General features: G+C 39.1%; 1 protein-coding gene across 3 annotated transcripts in view; it reads right to left on the minus strand.

Moving 5' to 3' along the window:
* Window positions 1-19408, minus strand: part of SLC24A2 (solute carrier family 24 member 2) — a 112449-nt gene that overhangs the window by 42816 nt on the left and 50225 nt on the right. For 2 of the 3 annotated variants that reach the window (XM_075527325.1, XM_075527323.1), the window contains exons 3-4: window positions 11363-11401; window positions 10176-10284 (exon numbers count right to left, since the gene is read on the minus strand). In XM_075527325.1, coding sequence (XP_075383440.1) covers window positions 10176-10284; window positions 11363-11401 — 148 coding nt within the window. The remainder of the gene's footprint in view (window positions 1-10175; window positions 10285-11362; window positions 11402-19408) is intronic. The other variant, XM_075527324.1, reaches the window with a different exon arrangement.

Raw genomic sequence — 19408 nt, forward strand, 5'->3', positions numbered from 1 at the left:
GACAAAAGGAAATTTGTCAGGGATCCACAGAATTTTAAGTGCTACGGGTTAAAGAGCATATATTTTTAAGGAGGTGATCAATGGCATGTTATTAACACACATACACAATAGAGACGAAAATAATTTAAATGACTACTATGTGTCAGACCCTGCTTTTGATATTTTTAGTTAATTTTTTTTTCTTCACTTAAGAAAAGCATGAAGTTGCTTGTTCCTGAGGGCTTTGTTTCCTTTTCCGTCTTCTTTCACTCGTAAGTCACCTTTGTGCCATCTGCCACCAAACTCTTGAAGACAGGTGCCATACGTTCTCTAGAATGTAGTAACACCAAAAGACAACCGATATCTAACAGAATTGTCTCTGCCTGGATCAAACACAACTCCTCCTGACTTTGAAGGGGGTATTCATCTTTGAAGAATTTTCAAATATTCATGAAAATGGGAATTCCAAGATGTAGAAGTGAAAACCTCGTCCTATTGAATGATATTGGGAGCTTTACTACTGATTCTGATGGGGTCAGGATTTCACCAAGTGTGGGCCAGGCACTGTGGGGTACTGGACACATACAACTCCAACTGCAATAAATTCCAGCTGTTCTGGTTTTCAGCATGTCCCAGGTGAATAATGCAAGAGCAGCATACGTTCCTTTCACTAGCCAGTCATAAAATCCAACCAACCTGTGGAGGATGAAGTAATCTGCCATGTGCAAACTGTACTAAAGGAAATCTTTCACCTTGAGCTTCAACAGGAAGTCCCTCATAGCTACTATTATTCCCTGATCTGTACAGGTTTATAAATTATTCATGTTCTTTGTTGTTAATGTTTTTAACAAGGAAATTCAGAGTTAGGAAGAAACTTAAAATGAAGCTAAAGCCATTAAGCATGGACATGCATAGTCAGGACAGCTGTACCCTGCTCTGGAATCACGCATGCTTGTATTTAAATATTCATGTCTTCCTTGCACACTCTGTAGAGAATCCCAAGAAGAATATGCTGTCTGAAGAACAGGGCATCACGTGGATATAAGAACAAGAATTTTGCCTGCAGTGAGCAGCTTGAGTAGATTCCAGTTAAAAGAATAAAACATGACATGCAGAAATAAATTGTTGCAAAAACTAACATTTACCGCAATATAAACACAAGGATTAAATTTCAGATTTTCAAACATAAATTTTAAAAAGGCACCAGAAAACTGCCATTATTTAAAATTTGCTACCTACAAAGAGCAATACTGATTTTAGAGGGAGACTTGTTCTTAAATTTTTAAGTAGCTAGAAATTCTACCAGTGAAACTAGCAATGAGTGCTGCCTTCCCTCTGTATTTCGGGACCACCTGAAGTTAAGCAGACCTGACATTTATTGCTGCAGAGTTTGAGAGCATCACAACAAAGAGCTACCTTTTGTCATTGAACTGCCCATTCTGAGAGAAATTTGTAAGGGTTTCTTTGCACCCCAAGTTATGTGTAACAAAAACATACCCGATTTTTGATACATGTCACTAACTATAGAAACATTCTGTGGATAGGATAAAAGTTGCAAGCCCACTCACCCTACAGTCATGGAAGTGCAGCCACTGTCTTTAGAAAAAGCAAGACCAGCGTCCCCAAAATATGACAAGAATGAAGTGGTCCCTGCACGTATGCTAAATAAACCCACTCAGTAAAATAATTCAGACTTCAAAAGTCTACTTCTTTGGTTGTAGATACATATTTGTTATTGACATTTAGATAAAGCAGCTGAACCAAAACTTCATAATAAAATTCTATTCATTAGCCTAAGATATCATTTTCTCTATGCCAAAAGCACACATCTTTGTAGACAGCTCAGGTTCCACAGCTGTTACAGTGATATTTATATCTTATGTGTGCTTACATGGAAGTTTGTAAATTCAACTGCTATCCATTTTTGGCTTTGAAATCTTAAGTAATAGTGGGGGAAACAGCTATTTAATTTCTCTCTCTCTCAACTTTCTGGCAGATATTAACAGGGCTATCTAAAATACCATCTCTGCCTATTTAAATAGATCTGCCTTTAGCTGCACATAACCCACGGTTTCTACTCTACCTATGCTGTTGCTCACTCTGGCAGTGTAAGGAGTTCTACCTACAATTTCTCTACCTTACAAGTTTGATGATGGAGAGATCTCTAAAAATATTCATCTCATCCACATTAACCATGCAACCTGAGGTATCTAAATTAGGAACACAATTTCTGTGGTCTCTACCATAGTTGAAAGGTAAAGAAAGGGGAAAGAAGGCCTCACTGGAGAGTGATGTGCCTCATTGCTTCACCAATCTCATTTAAGTGTTTAAAATCTTCTCTTTAGCTTTCTTCTTGCTAATGACTGTGCAGAGAACCGCACTACTGAAAGCTGAGCTAGCAATGTGCACTTGCAGCAAAAGTGGCCAACAGCATCCTTGGCTCCATTAGGCAAAGCATTGCCAGCAGGTTGAGGGAGGTGATACTTCGCCTCCACACATGTGGGCGCTGGGTCCAATCTTGGTCTCACCGGTACAGGAGAGTTGTGGACATACAGGAGCAAGGCCAGCACTGGGCCACAAAGATCATAAAGGGACTGGAGCATCTCTCATGAGGAGAGGCTGAGACACCTAGGACTGTTCAGCCTGGAGGAGAGAAGGCTCACAGAGATCTTATCCACATGTATAAATACTTGATGGGAAGGAAAGAAGAAGAGGGAGCGAGACTCTTCTCAGAAGTGCCCACTGACAGGGGAAAAGGGAATGGGCACAAATTAAAAACCAGAAAATTCCATCTGGACACAAGAAAAGACCTTTTACTGTGACGATGGTCAAACACTGGAATGCATTTCCCAGAAAGACTGTGGGGTCTCCATTGTGGAGATATTCAAAACACGACTGGACACAGTCCTGGGCAACCTGCTCTAGCTGATCCTGCTTGAGAAGGGGTTTGGACTAGCTGAATTCTGTAATTCAAGAGGTCCCTTCCAACCTACATGAACAAAAACCCAAACAATTCTGTGAAAGCTAGCTGCATAAAGAGGGTATGAGTACCTACCTTTGTAAGACATGACACTCCATTTTGAAGGTAAGCCTAATTGCCCTTTTTGTTGGTTTTCTATCTTCATATCAGATTGAGATACTATGGGATGGAGATAAAGGGAAGATTATAACTAATGGCTATTAATTTGTATGTGAGCCTGGCAGGGAGCCCCCATCTTCTCTGGCAGAAGTTACTGGCAGGTTACTGCAAACATTTCAGCCTTCAGCAGAGGAAAAAGCCAAAATGCTCTGAGCACCTTGCTCAGAGGGCTGTTTTTCCCTGGTGGGCCAGAAGAGGAAGCAAGAACTGTTACAAACTGGGTAAGAACAAGTGTGCAAGAAGAAGGATGCTGAGCTCCTTTGCAAGCCGATGGGTATGCCTAAAGGACACTCAAGAATGATGAAGGATCTAGAGCAGAGATAGTTAATAACATACATAATTACTTTTATTAATTTTGTCTAGATTTGCACATTTTCTCATGTTAGATAAAAGGCTCTTGTGCTTATAAGGCACTAAGAATTATTTCTTTCGTCTCTGGCACGGTGCTAGGAAGTGCACTGAAGTCCTGCAGGATCCACACTGGAACTGGGGAAAGTGGAAGTGCTCAGGTTACTTCAGCAGTGCAGGAGCTGAGCATTACCCACAAGTTGGTGAAGCTGAACTGCCTGGCCTTACTTCTCCGAGGATATAACAAATAAACAGCTTCAGCCAAAAAAGGTTCCCAACGGGAGTGAGTACAGACATGACGGTGCAGCTTACCTAGGCCAAGGGAAGAACAAGAGCACAAGGGTTTTGCAAAATTAGACCAAAGCTAGGAGTCTGCTGAGTGTCCAAGCAGGTGAAGGTTACCCAACCTTGGTCAGCTGTCCTTGGGGTAAGCTGACATTTTTCATGACATCTCAGAAAAGAACACAAGTAGCAGCAGCAAATTCAGCAAAACAGTTTGAGGTGAACGGAAAAGCTGGGAAATTCTCAAGATCAGTATCTAGGAACACAACAGGATCTAGTGAGTAATTATAAATGATTCACTACTATGTTAAAAACTTTGAGGATCACATCATTATTTTTCTGAGAAGCATGAATGCAGGTTTCTGTTTTTTCTTTGTCAAAGCAGGCAAGTGACAGTACCGTATTTTTCTGCATTCAGTGAAGGAAGTGACAGAATTGTCAGCTCAGCTTTATGTAACAGAAGGTTACTTCTCTCACCAATAACACGCACCGTATTTATGTTTAAAAAAAAGTAAAGCATATAAGATAAACAACAACTTTTCTGCAGAAGTACATCCTGTAGTTTTCCACTTTGGAAATAGGACTAGAGATGGGAATAGGAGAGAATTGCCAAAGATACCTACATCTGACTGGGGACTGAGCCATGACAGAGATTTATATCACACCCATTTTCATGCAGAGGATGCTATTTGCATGTGAGTTATATCCTCGTCACACGGGAGCAAGGGAGTCAGCATCTAGCTAAAGCCTCGCTTGCAGAAGATGTTTTGTTGGCCTGTGGCACCTTATCAGCAGACAAAACGGGTGGCATGATAAGGAAAAGATCTCGTTTTTCCTGTACCCTGCTAAAGCTGTGCAAGAAAAGCAAGGTAGCCTCAGGTTGCACTGGTGCTCTGAATCCACACTTCAACACTGGTATCTTTCCTTTTCAACAGAGTACCCGTAGGAGCCTCCAGAGAGGAAAACATCCCTCCCCAATCCTGAAGCAATCACTCCTTAAGGTAACCTACAGCTTGTAAGGACAAGGTAGGCTCACTATTCATGGCAGACACTTGCATACAAAATACTTCACATGCTTTCCCTTCCCCTGCTCCCACTGCAAAACAACAGCCCTCTTCTATTAAAAAATGTAAAGAGAAATAAATCTTTGTAAATCCTACACTTTCATAACCCAGGAATGCCTGTTTCAAAACTAGGACAAAGGTATCTGCGGTACAGGGCTCAGAAGAAAAAAAGCCACAAATGATCAATGATTGCCATGATTTATGTTCAGGTTGCTTGGATTTTGGATTGGGGCCTGACCACAGCAGGTCTGATGATGCGATCCTTATTCATATGGGTAATGCTGTTATGAACAGTCCAGCTCAGTACTCGGTGAATAAAGGATTGTCAGACCAGCACTTAAGCAGAAGCAAATATGGCACAGGATTTCCTGGGGATTAATCACTGGCTGGGAGTTGATGATAGCCTGATGCACAGGCAGTCATTAATCTTAATCCTCAGGAAATGATCTGTACCAAGGTCATTATTTCTGTAAGAAGATAAAAGCAAACAAAAACCTAATGTCATGCAGATATTTGTATTTTTAATGAACAACGAGATTTCAACTGTAATGTAAAGTTCACGTCCCATTAACAAATACCCTACACATTCGCCTGTTAGAGTGGCTGCACTCTTATCTTAGAAGCTTTATGCTGAGACCAAGATTTTGAAGAGGAGAAGCCTTCCTTGCCTTAGACTGTTAAATCCACAGCATGGCCACACACCTGCCTGAATGCAAAGTGCCAAACATCCAGCAACTCCCACTATCTCAGATGTTACTCATCCATCAGAGGTGGGCTGAACGCTTTGCAAGCCCACTGATTCCAGAGAGTTTACAAGCTGGCTTTCACAAGACAGGCACACGCCATGGCAAAACCACATTTGTGTGGAAAGGTAAAAGGAAGGACAGGTTCACAGCTGTGTAATCGTGTATCAGGATCGCTCTGTTTATCTACATTTTGTGGAAAGTAAAAACTCCTTAAAGTCATTTCTCTCTCATTTCATATTTTTCTACTTACAATGAAGAGCATTTTTAAGAGGCTCTCAATTAAAGTAGAGGTTGGTTCTGACTTTGCAAATGAATTATTCAGGAGTAAATATGATGAGCTGGTTTTCTATAAATACATTGCATGTTAATGTAACAGTAACACTGTGTAGGTCAAGCTGACCTTTAATAGTCACACAGCCTGTTTATACATTCTATACTGCTTATGCTATCAAGAGGACTTAGATGGGACTTCCTTTCTGTCAGCCTTGCAAAGCCCACACAAGTCCAAATGACAGAGCAGTGTGCCTTTTCATGCCCCCATTTTCTTTGCAACTATTCAAGAGAATGTAACAGTGAACTTTATTATTGACATAAAGAGAAAGAAAAGCCTGATCTTCCAGCAGCAGTGCAACAACTACAAATTTTACTTCTAATGGCAACATTTGATCTGGAAGCTGTGGAGAGTCAAGCGCAGAGCTCCCAGACTTTACAAGTGCTTTTCCAGAGACTGAAAACCCAGTTCACCTGGCTGTGCCAGCTGCAAGGCTGCTGGCATCTGCTTGGGGAGTGCTTTGACTGATGAACCCTGCAGCCCAGAAGGAGAGCAAGCGCTGAGGAAGCCATCCTATGGGAAGAGGCTGACAAAAGCTGGGTGCAGATGAGTGAGATGCAGCATGAGGAAAGGCAAAGGAAGTAAACAGTAGCAAAATGGGGAAAGAGGGGGAGGAGGACAGAAGGAGTATGCCCCAGTGCAGGGGGTGCCAGAGTACCCCCTGTGTGTACTCTGGCACCCCCTGAGTACACACCACACTCTGGTGTGTACGTGTCAGCTTTGATTTACACCTTTCACACTTTTTTCCTTTGAGAATGGCACTTTGTAATGTTCTCATCCACTATTCTTTTGCTGCAAATCCAACAAATACAGCTAATGACACAATGTTTTTGACCTATTGAACTAAGTCATCATCTGGCAGAAATACTGAGGAGATATAAGCTGACTAAAATGGGACAGAAAAATACTCAGAACCTCTTTCTGCTATTCCTTTGAGTCTGATCCATACTCACATTAAATGATTTGGAAGAAATCCTTTGACCTCACAGGTCATGCACCAGGTCCGTCATCTTTCATCATGTGAGTGGAACAGAGCTAATCTTCTTTGCTTACACAAAACTCAAAACTAACACAAATCACTCATTTATTTCTCCATTATGTCTGTTTTTTTTGTAGTAGGAAAGGGTGTGTGAAGTGCAGAAAGCCATGTGGGCCAGAAAAGGCACCAGGCAATCCTTTACATTTCTACATCCTCCCCAAAATGATGGGTTTATAGAGCAAAGGGCTGCACTTCTCAGATGCTTCTGATAAATACTACCCCTTCTTTTAATTCTTAACAATGAAATGCTATCAGCTTAAAAAGTTACTTAGCTAGCATGGTAAAGGTCTGTTAAAGTAAACATGATGCACCAGCTGATTGTTCGATGTTCATAATAAACAGGAAGATTAAAACACAAGAACGTGGTGAGAGTTTGGTAGGTAAAATTCATACAGAGCCAAAGAGATAATCAATATTGTATACAGCAGGTACCCATATCTGTTACCACACATATTTTTGAATTGAATGTAAGATTCGAGTCCAATGCCGTCCAAATTAGTTAACTAGTATTACCTACCTTGGCCACAATATTTACATCAAACTAAAATATCTTTTCTTTTATGGAGGTTTGCAGAATTATCTCAATACAGAATAGTGAATTTGGACACTTAAAAGCTCAAAATCTGAGGAAACAATATGAGTGTTCAGCGGAGATATCCAATATTCCAATATGCCTTCCAAACTACCTGCGGTGCAAAAGATCTCGAAAGCTAAGTCTGCCTACAGATGAGGTGGTGCCTCAGAAAAGCTTAATGACCATAATGTGTGACAGAAAAGTGGGCGGATTTTTTTCACATCTGGGCGTATTTGTAAAAAACATGCAAAAATATTTATTGAATTGCACTCCTATATTGGCACTTTCATGCTCTCAGTAATTAAAATTTGAATTTTGTGAAGTCAGTGGAAATTTGAAATATTAGCACCTTTGATATTAATACCAACTTAGATGTCTGCACACACATAGGCTATTTTCCAGTGTCTTCTTGGCCATTTCTTCATGAAAGTTGTGCACTAAAATACAGTATTTACTGCAAATGCAGGTAGATTTTTTTCCCTTTGTAAATTTTAACTCAGTGTGTAATTTTTAATGAAACGTATAGGTGGTTACTGCCTTGCACTTATTTAAGGGCCACAAGAACTTCACATTCCATTTTTTGAAGAATATTAATTCCAGGACAAATATAAGAGTTTGGAGAAGAAAAAAAAACCCCAACCCAGCAAAGTATTATGAGCAAAGAAACCCTGAAGAAAATTTGACTGGAGTAATTTAAGTAAGATTTATCCATTGCATATCCATTGCAACCATCTCTATCAATCCACGTTGATCTCAAGTGTTTTACTGACATAATGAAGAACAGCATTGAGTTACCTGATAAACTTAATTATAATACCTAATTTTTGAAAGAGCTGGGCTTCTTTGTCTCCCAAGATGGATTTCAGATTTCAAAACCCTTTTTTCCTGTGCTGTTGTGAAGGGGGAAGCCTCTGGATCACACTACATGGTGCAAGCTTGCTACAGGGAAAAGGTAGTGAGAAAAGGTCTGAATGCTGAACAAGCTATGTCTAGGAAACAAGTGAAATAAGCTTGAGAAATGGAAAAATACCTGAGAGCTGATCTTATTTCTGAATCTTCATTAAGTCCAAATTGAACTCCAGTTAACATTTCTAGCTGTCCTCTGGTCTTCAATCTGTCATAAAGGTTCTGTCCCCGCTAATGAGCTCGTCCTAGCCTGCTTCGGTTCTCTCTTGTTTTTAAAACATTTTTGATTAAGTCTATTTACTGCTTCAGATGATTGTTATTTTTGTTTGTGCTAGCACTATTTGAGACACCACAGATGCATCCGCAGCCCAGGAGCTTTGCTTTAAGGGAAAAGAGGAGTGCAAAGGATTGTAATGAAAAATTACAATTTTTCATTAAAAAGTGAAAAATTGAGATTGGAAGTCTTTTCTTCTTTGAGCAGAGTGAAAAGCTTGGCTACCAAGTGGGTAAAGATGAGACTTACTGGGTGCAGCAGTTAGAAAGCCTGCTCACCTGCTGTAGAGATGCAAATAAAGGAAGCCAAATGTATAACTGCAATAAATTTCTTATGTCCTTTTTCGGCATTGAATGGGAATAGATTGGGCACAGTCTGTTGATGACTCCGCTCTAACAGGCAACAGACTTTGGCAGTGAATAGTGCAGCATTAACCAAAGGAAGAAGCGACATGAATCATGATCAGAGTAGAAATAACGGCATGGAGATTGCAAGGGCTAAAATTGCCCTTGTGTTGAAAAAATGAGTGTCAGCTTCAGCTTTTGAAGAGAGAAATGGAAAAGTAGATTTGCCTTGTCCAAGAGACACAGAACAATTTAAAAAGCTGTACACAATGCTGCAATGAGAAACACAAAGGAACTTAAATGCAAGGAAGTGCTACATATATTTTTTGATCACTGAAGTTTGGAAGGTAATATTTTAGGTCTCTTTAGTCCCTGACAATTCCTTTGCAAGTGCTATTTCTCAAGACATTTATTACTACAACAAGAAAAGTCCTACAGACATACATTCACCAAATAAACACCTTGCCTTGAAATTTTTTGGAAGTCTGCCAGAAGCTGAGATTCAAACCACCCGACAACTGCAAAGCAATTACGGTTTTCCTGCCAACTTCTCAGACCAAAGCAATCATGGTCTTCCTCCTAACTTCCCAATGAAAAAAAAAAATTACACCATGCTTGGATAAAGCAAGCAAACTGTTAACATGCATGTAACACAGAGGGATGTTTGTTGCATTTTTTCTAATGTCAGTGTTAAACCACTCAAAATCAAACCAGCAGAGTCTCATTCTTTTCTATATTCCATATGACAAATTACCCACCATTTTGGCTTTTTTATCCTGATGTACTAAAATCAAAACCAGGAAAGAAAACAAAAAAAACCCTCTACAAAAGTACAAGAGGATAGAGCTTTTGTAACTTTTAAATTGCTGTTGAAGCCAGAGGTGAAGCTAAACAGTAGTTATGATAGACATCAACCAAGTGATCACTTTTAGTTAGCACCACAATGAGCGGATTTCCTAAGTTGTAAGTCTTGGTGGGAGTATGTATACCATGCCATAAGAGTGCAAAACTCTCTCAGAAAATTCAGACACATTCAGAAAAGACTGGTGAAAGCAACAGAAATGCAAAAAATAGTTTCATGAGGAAAAGGGAAAAGGAAAGTATTTGTTTGCTTTTGCAACAGAAAACCAAAAAAATTAATAGGAATACCTTCAGCAAGTGGGTCAAGTGTGTGAATCATGAGCTGGAAGATGCTGTTCCTCATTAGACTGTTGTGGAGAGATGCAGAGCTTCCTCCCCTCTGGAGCCGTGGCTTGGTCTAGGTGGAAAAATAAGGCAAAGAATTTAGGATTTTTTTGTTGTTTGTGTGGAAAGAGGTCTGAAACACTACGAATTAATTTCACATCTCACTACACAGTGAAACATTTTCAACCATCACCTATAGCAGATTATATTAAACTATACACTGTATTAAACATTGCCATATGTATAGACAATTTCTCTGGAGGGGCTGGATCATCAGATTAGTCATTAGTCCCCCAGGGCTCGGGAAAAGAACAGGGAAAAAAGAATCCTTCTCTGTGAAAACTCTTAAAACGTTAAGAAAACAAAAACCTCATACTTCCATCAGGAAGAATTCATAATTTGTTTCTTTGTAGAGCCTTGTGGTTGAATCCCTGAAGTAAATTCTAATTTTTATTGCCTTGGTACATTGCAAATATGCATATTATCAAAATTATGGCAAAAAAGGGCAGAGAGTACCCTTTTTTAATGGCAAAATCCTAAAGCTCGGTCGGAGTGAAACACACTCCTCACTTTGGTTCAATCCATTAAGTACTAATTGCAAAAACAGATTGTGAGTGTGGTAAGACAGTGCAAACACCTACAGCAATGGAGCTAACATACAAGCATCTTTTACGTGCTTGTAAAGAAATTTAAAACATATTCTGAGGTTTTTTCCCCCATGCCATTGTCTAGTACAATAATCAATGCATTTAATATATCCCATAGAGTGAGACTGCTTTGTGGATGGCTGTCTGCTTGTTTCAATAAAAAGGATAATCAGAGCCAACAGACTGCTGACTAAGAAGACCCTGAAATCCAATTATAGGAAAAAAACAACCCTGAAGAAAACAGTATTTTGCAGTAATACATGGTACATGGATTAATCTTTGGTGTCATACAAATACTAAATGAAAAATGATAGAAACTGAAGAAGAAAATTAATTCACTGCTTTATCTTTGGAAATAAACTATTTAATTTCTATAGCAGCATAGGAGGGGGAAAGAAATCCCAGTAATTTAGAAAAATGCTGATGTGTGCTAAACCAAAGTAAGGCTTGTCTCACCACCCTCCTGAGAAATAAATGCTCAGACACATACTAATTGCTGCCTACCGTCAGTGTTTGGTCATCCTTGTCGCCAGCATTAGGTGACTGCATGAATGGGAAAAAGAACAAAAATAAGTGTCAGATGGAGCATGCATAGAGTGGCAAGGCAGTAAAAGGCACACAGACCCTATGAATGCTGTTATGATAGGTTTTTGAACCACTCGAATTAAAGCATCCTAGTGATCAAGTTAATCAGAGTAAATTCACACTGCAATGTTGCAGGAGTCTTTTATTCTTGGCAGTTTCTTGGACAGGAACTGTTGTCATTTCAGGGCCTGGCACACAGCAGCTGGGCTGCAGATCACAATGTTCGTTTCACACAAATTACGCAGGGAGGCAAACTCCCTGTACGTCAACTAGTTTGAGAGAGTGAGGACTGAAAAACTAAAAGCAGTAAGAAACTCAGGATTGACAAACTGTTCAATGAAAAGCCTAAAAAGGAGTAATATTACCTTGGTATTTTGCAGGAAGGGACTAGGCAAAGAAATGAAAAAAAGGTGTTTCAGTTTAATCATTCCCAGCAAATGGCCATTTAGCCCAAACTGGCAGCTCTGGTTAAGGGCAGGCAACATGGCACATACTGCTCTGCCATGAAGGAAAATTGAGACTCTGGATGGATTTTAAAGGCAATTAATGCTTTCAAGTAAGTGATGTATCCTGGAGATGATTTGTGATTCCTATGTCCTATCCCTAGGAGAACAGCAGCAGAGCACATCACCAGGAGACACTTCTGAGGGAGAACGGAATTTGCACTGAAAACAAACAAATGCAAAGTTTTTAATCTGATTTGTAGTCCCGAGTTTTGCTTGTTTCTTTAATAGAATTAACACCTGTGTTAAACAGGAACCGAGAACTTTTGTCATGGAATATGTTTCCATGACATCTTGAAAGTTCTGTGATAAAGTCATGTTATTTTTTTAGTCATTCTAAAAATATGAGGAAGGGTAGTTAACACCAGCATACATGAGATATGAAACTCCAGTCATCGAGTGCTAATTAAAATAGGACACAGTGCAAACTCCAGCTATCTCACGTTCATTCTTATTTGATCGTAACCCTTTCCCCACAAGCTGGCATATAAATAATTTCCTCCATCTCAAGGCTCTTGTTTGGTGCATTACACAGAAAACAAATTACGTTGCAACTGTTCTATGGAACGATCTCTCAGTGCAGTGAAACCCAGTTTTTGGACACACGTCAACACTAACTTTCAGGACATGGCTTTTGAGTTAGTGAATTAACCTTGAAGGTTAAGTGGAAGGCAAGCAGTTATGAGCAAACACTGATAACGGAGCAGGTCCCTTCTCTTCATAATAAGTAAAAGAATAACCAGAACTGAACTCTTCGTCAAAAATGTATCCCCCCAGCTGTGAATAGAAGTTAAAGAAGAGATAATGAGGCAAAGAAAAGATCTTTGTTCTGATAAAGAAACTACCTGTCACCTCTGAAATTAGACTGCCCTCATGTGAGAAATGGTTAGAAAAAAGACGTTTTATGCCTTTATTGAAGACAACCATCACAGAAAGAACTTTTAACGGAGTGGAAAGAAAAGGAAAGAAAAAGAAAAAATCTGTGTTCTAAAATGTCATTAAAACAGTGGATGCATCTTAGAAAATTTTTGCATAATGTGTATATATATATATCTCTATAGTATACATACACATGCTCTTTCAGATACAAATTCACACACACCCTTGGAAATCCATGATTTATTTGTGCATATTTTGAGGGACCTTCATGGGGGCGAAATTTATCTTGCAGCAAAATTTGCAAGAAAGCAAAAAGGACATGCCAGGAAAAGCTCTTGTCTCCGAAGAAGCACTTTAGGACAGTCAAGTCCTAAAGATCAGTGGGTATAGTTAGGGAAGTAAAGTTTGTGACATGTGGATGAGTGTTCAGAACTGGAACTTTAATAAAAGTTTAAAAAATTATTTGGAACTTTGAAATTTTGAAGATAGGAAATTTGTTTCTTAATTTTAATATTGAACGACATGAGAATATATACTTGATAAATCTGAGTAATTTGTTGTGTTCTGCCTGAAAAAGGGATGAAGAATGTCACTTTCCTTACGGCCAAGAGGATTTGAGAGCATTCAGCATGCCTCAAAAATACGGAGCATGCTCTAGGCTTAACATGAGGGCATTCCTAAAAAAAAAATTCATGTTGAAGGAAACACTGTCATTTACTCGAAAGGGAATGGGATGAAGCTGCATGAATGTATAAAAACAGCTAAATGATAATTTGTACCAGATAATTTAATTTGTAGAAGATAATTATGTTATAAAGAGAAAGAATAATGAAATACATTTTGCATATACATTAAGGAAATAAAAGAAAAGTGAAAAACACATCTGAAATAATTTAATTCTTTGTCAGGACAGAATGGGATATAACACCGTGAAACAGATTTTTTAAGTTGTTTTTTTCCACACATGATTAGTAACACAATTGTTTCTGAGCTTAACTTGCCAGTCAAGTTACATCCTAGAAGAGATGTTCAAGACTGGAATATAAATAGAATTTTAAGGCAGAAGTGCCTCCACAGTTTTAAAAACAGGAATGCAAACAATGGTTTGACATTTTGGTGATACTAAATACTTATAATGCCTGGATTATCTCCTGGATTAACAATAATAACACCTTAAAATAGTGTTTTAAACTATGGCAGTGAAAAATTCAGTAGTGGTATTGCTTTTTATATCATGTATTTGATGGCATTTTGTCCCCGTTAGGATGGCAAATTAAACTATTTTCCTATTGTTTACAGTGAATTTTGCATTTACATGTTCTATAAAAAGCTCTAGGTATTTGATACAGAATATCCTTGTTAATAAAAGATGGCTAGTCACTGGAAGCATCTATTAGATTGTGTATTCCAAAACCAGAATCTGAGAGCTGACTGCCTGCAGCTCTAGGAGATGCTGCTCTAGTTGACGTTTCCATGTTATAGATTCAATAGCCTGAAACAATTAGCGAACTGGGCTGCCCACCCCGCTTCTCCTAACACGAGAAAAGTGGGCTGTCAAACAACAGCAGGTAAAAATGTAACTGGATTTCAACACCCTTTCTACAGTGTGGGTTCACATCTCTTTCCTGCTTGCTAAATCTTTTCCAACTATAATAACTAAAAAGCTATTTTTTTTTAATCAGCTTTTACGGTAATAATGAAAGTTCATGATGTTTGGTGGCTGGAAGTGAGGTGCTGAATGCGATATGCTGTGTCAATTATTGCAGAATATGAGCCCAGATAGGGTTTTCCTAAATTGTCTCAAGATGTTTTATAGTGAAGGACTTCTGCTACTCTCTCTTACACCTGTTTTCAAAAGCGGCATCTGGACTCTGCAATTTTATACCTCTCTGTGAGTCACTGCTCGTCAGTCCTGACGTAAATTATAGGTGATAGTCTTCCTGGCGCACAGGACTCTCTAATCTTTGCAAGACACTTATGCTTAAAGTCTGTGGTTTTTTTGTTAGGCTGAACTGCAGAAAAATGAGATGCATTTCAAAGGCAGCCCCTGAAGTCAATCTATTTAACTTAAGAGGGTCTAGATAATTTCTAAAAATCAGTTTCCTAAGGAGTGCTAGTAATGTACTTGGAATAGAATTGTTCTGCATTTATTTGAAATTATATGATAAGTTAGGTTAATGCATAATTAAATCCAAAGCAACAAAGTCAGCTAGACAGATTTCAGAAATAAGCCTAATGAGCTCAGTGAAGGAACAAAAAAATGAAGTAAGGTATTATTTTACCTAGTTCTCTTACCACTTTGGATTTTAGCAAATTAGAATCCCTTAGAACTCCCTTCTGTGAGGTGTTTCTCCAAAACAATCCCATGTTATAACCCCTGCCTACTCGATGGGTAGGCTTTATATGGTTGGCAGGAAGCTGAAAAGTGTAAGTCCTACTGGTCTTAATATAATTAAACTAAAATTATTCTAGAAATAAAAGTTGACATCACTACCACAGTCTATGGAAGCTCTGTCAGGTGCTGCAATGGGGCCACTACAGCTTACTAACTGAAGGTGATGCATCTCATTACCCCACTTTCTAGATTAATTATGTAGAAAGGCTGCAAGTGGCTGTAGGGGAGTATTTCTGTATTTAAGCTATAGTAAACTGATGGTAAGGATTTTAACTTACATATTACTGCTTAGTAGATCATTACCTGGATCCAGACTGTGAACTAACATTGAGTACAGAACGTTGGATCTTACTTAAAACAGAGGAGGAAAAAGCTTTAGTAAGCACACTGTAGAAAAAGAAACTAAAATTCCCTTTCACTTTGCCTGCCTTCTTCCTTCCTTTCACCTCTTTCCTAAAAGTAAAGTAGAGCAGGGAGTTCTACCTAAATAAGCAGACTTCTGTATTGTTGAAGAAAATAAATATGATTCACAAGAACCATACCCAAAATCAAATTCAGGTTGTAAGCTCACTTGACTCATCAAAATAAAGAACTTATTAAATTAAGCTTGAACTTACAAAGACATTGAGCTGGACCATCAAATTGGGATACCTGGTTGCATTTACAACTGCTTGTTTACAGGCACCTAGTGTGAGAGTTGTAGCCCTGGGCAAAGCAGAATGGCTTTGTTCATTCAGATCAGTTGCCTCTTTTATGCCAGTCTGTTCATGCAGTTACCCAATGTGCATACACGTAGTGAATCCTCATAAATGTTCAGAAGAGATGCGTCTTAGCTGATTCGAGCAGTGACAAATAGACGGTTTAAGGTATCAGTTGCTAAATCACATGCTAATGTTAGGTCAACTGATTTGATTGCAGATTTTTATGCATACCATTATATGAAACAGGACTCTTCCAGTCAGCCTGTAGGACCAATCATGATATTTAGTTATTCAACATGTGTAAGAAAGTCAGAGTCTGCCCCATGTCTCTTACCTTCTCTGAACTTGCTTAAAGTCAGGTATCTTTGGCTTAGGATGGCAATGCAATAGCTCAAGCTTAAAGACTTGATGAGTTTTTAATCACCTTAGTGTCAGAAGTAATTATGCATTTTTAAGTTGTCCTCTTATCCTCATTTCAAGACTTGTCAATGAAGTCACCTTTTGCTATTTTTTAAATTATATAAATTAGCATCATAGCTCTGTATGTCTATGTAACATTCAGAGGGACAAAAGAATCTTTAAAAAAAACCCCCAAAACTACAGCAGTCATTAGATACTCATGCACACAAAACATTTGTTCACAAGTGACAGTTTAAGTACTTCAGTATGGATTTACGTGGCTAGCTTTAAAATACCTGGATTTAAAGTGTTTAATATGCTGCTACTTCATCAACAATATTACATGGGAAAGCATTAGTGAGTGTTCCAAGATTAAGTTCTCAAAATTTAAAAAATGCTTGAATTAAAATTGCCCATGAAACAAGCTGCAAATTCTGGGCAGGGAGCTGGGAAGGTTTTCAGCTGAGCTCCAAATACACCACAGAGACTACTGACAGGAGATGCCTGCTCTTCATTTCTTACAACTCAATCAAACATGAACGGCTTAGTAAGAAGCCAGCAAAAAAGCATTTCCTAGGACTTCTGCTTACCTAAATACACAAAGGATCTGCTACGGATTATGGAGGTTTTAGAGTTTGCCTTAAAAGTAGTCACAATAATTCCCAGAGAGGAAAGCGTTCGAGAAATCTTAGCGCTTGCTGATGCTATGCCGATTTGCAACTACCGAATAAATCTCATTGCATTAAGTTGGCTGCGCATTGCAGAGGATTCATCGCAAGGGCGAAAAGGCTGCAGTTTCACTGCCTTTCTGCCTCCAACACCCTGAAGGACGTGGGCAGATCCAACTGCAGAGAAGAACCCAGCCTGCACAGCCTGCAGGGACAAAATGCTGAATCAGTGCATCCTCAGCTGCCCTGGTCACATCCCCTTTCCACCAAGCTCTGCTCACCTCTCTGTCTTATTTCACAGCTGCCTTTCCCCTTCAGGTGACTTTTTGTCACCAGGATCTCTGCTGACTTTATTGTCAGCTGGCAGAAACTCACGCTGGATCTAGCTCTCAGGATAGAGACTGCAAGAAGAATGTAGTCGAATGGCAGAGGGGCATATAAAATAATGAATGATACTGAGAAAGCTAGCTGAGCATTGCTAATAGCTGATGTTTCCCACAGTGTCAGAAGGGGACAGAGAATAGAAGGTAGAACGCTGGCCCTTAAATGAGACAAAGGGAAAGCCTCGGCATGCTGTATCTATCCTGTGGGACTACCTTTTCCATGAAACAGTAATAACATTTAAAGTGGTCTACCTCACACATTTTTAAAAAGAGGGGGCAAGGAGAAAGGAAAGCATCACCAAAACAGTTAGGATGATGCTTAAGGTACAAATGTTTCAAATAACTGTGCTTCAAAACGTAAAATCCTCATTCACTGGGAGCACATCGCCAGCTCTAGGCTGCAGGACTCTGGGTGTCAGTTTTATGCCAGCCCAATAGGCCAAATCCAGCAGTTGGCTTCCGTTCCTCCATTTCCCCATCTGTAAACTAGGAATAGAGACACTGTTTGTAAAGAACTTTGTTCTGATGAAGAGGGCTGATTGCTTCAGGGGCAGGTTACCAGATATGACTGCCTTCTCTTCAGCAATTAACTGTGCTCTCTGGGTTTTGCATCTTCTACTGAGCACAACAAACTGTTCATTGCAATTAGCTACAAAGCAGAACTTCTCTGAGAGCAGCATCTCCAATAGATAAAGGATCAAAATGTACCTCTTGCAGTGTTTTGTTAGCTAACAAACATCAAAGATTTTTTTTATTTTTTTACTATTTATGTCTCTAACAGGTTTGAGACTGGGTTTACAAGATTATATGACAATCAATGCAATCAAAGCACACAAAACACTTTTACTTTTTACATCCGATAGAATGTTAGACTGATTCTTCAACATTGTAAAAGGAAAACCAATGAAAATATGTTGGTTTTATTTTTTATTCACCCATTAACTGGATTATATTACACTTTCTCAGTTTTAAAATGGGAAACTAGACATTAAGTCTGAGGCAAACCAAAGTCTTACTAAAAGCAAATACCTTAATTTTGCGTATTTGACTCAACAGTATTTTAAGCTCACTGTCTTTACAACTGACATTGAACACCATCCATATTAACCCTTCAGATAACCATTTTCAGCTGTTTTCACCACTGCCTCATAGGTCTTTCTGATCACCTGAAACATGCAAATGCCATCTAAGGGTTTGTCTTATACCTGGTGATGGCGTAAGAAATGGTAGGGAGAAAAACTGCTACGAAGAAATAGAAAAGAAATTTTACAGAACAACCTGCAGATAAGACACCAGTGCTGTGTTGCCAGTGAGCCCGACAGAGCTGTGTACAGAAAAGCAAGTCCGAATTTCCAAATTTCATCTACAACCATAAAGCAAAACAAATTGTTTTCTTCACATTAGATGAAAAAAAAAAAAGGACCACATCAGCTTCTGTCTTACTCTGATTCTTCCTGCCTTTTAACAATTTTTCTACAATGTTCTGCTTTGCATTAAGATGAAGGAGAAGATCTGTGGCTCTGAAATCAAGAGCACCCCTGTATGCTGGGATTCTGGAGATGACCAGGCATGTATTCTGGAGAATCTGCAGCATGTACCTGCCAGGTTACTTTTAAATCAGTTGGAGCCAAGAGATGAAACTGAGGAAGAAAGACCTGAACAGCATTGTTTCTAAATGCAGAGTTACAACGTTAAGAACTTAAATCAGACCTCCCCCATTTTGGCTCTCAGTGTTTGGACACCTTATTTGGGGAATTATGTCCTACATGGCATAGCAAAGGATAGACAGAAAACCTTTGTGCTCATCTTCCTTCATCCGTCTCTGTTTCACGCTGCCTTTCATACTATTGATTTGTCTCTGCAGCTACGAACTAGATGCCTGCAAGTAACTCATTGCCACACATAATGCAGAAGCAGTGGCTCTGTTGCTCTCCTCTGCAAAGCTTGGTCCTCCCAGAATAGCTTCCTAATATTTAAGGTAAACCTACAGCTCCAAGGAGAATTCCCACTCTGATAAAAGAGAATAAGGCATTAGCG

The sequence above is a fragment of the Mycteria americana genome, chromosome Z, assembly GCF_035582795.1.
Source record: "Mycteria americana isolate JAX WOST 10 ecotype Jacksonville Zoo and Gardens chromosome Z, USCA_MyAme_1.0, whole genome shotgun sequence".
Classification (NCBI taxonomy): domain Eukaryota; kingdom Metazoa; phylum Chordata; class Aves; order Ciconiiformes; family Ciconiidae; genus Mycteria; species Mycteria americana.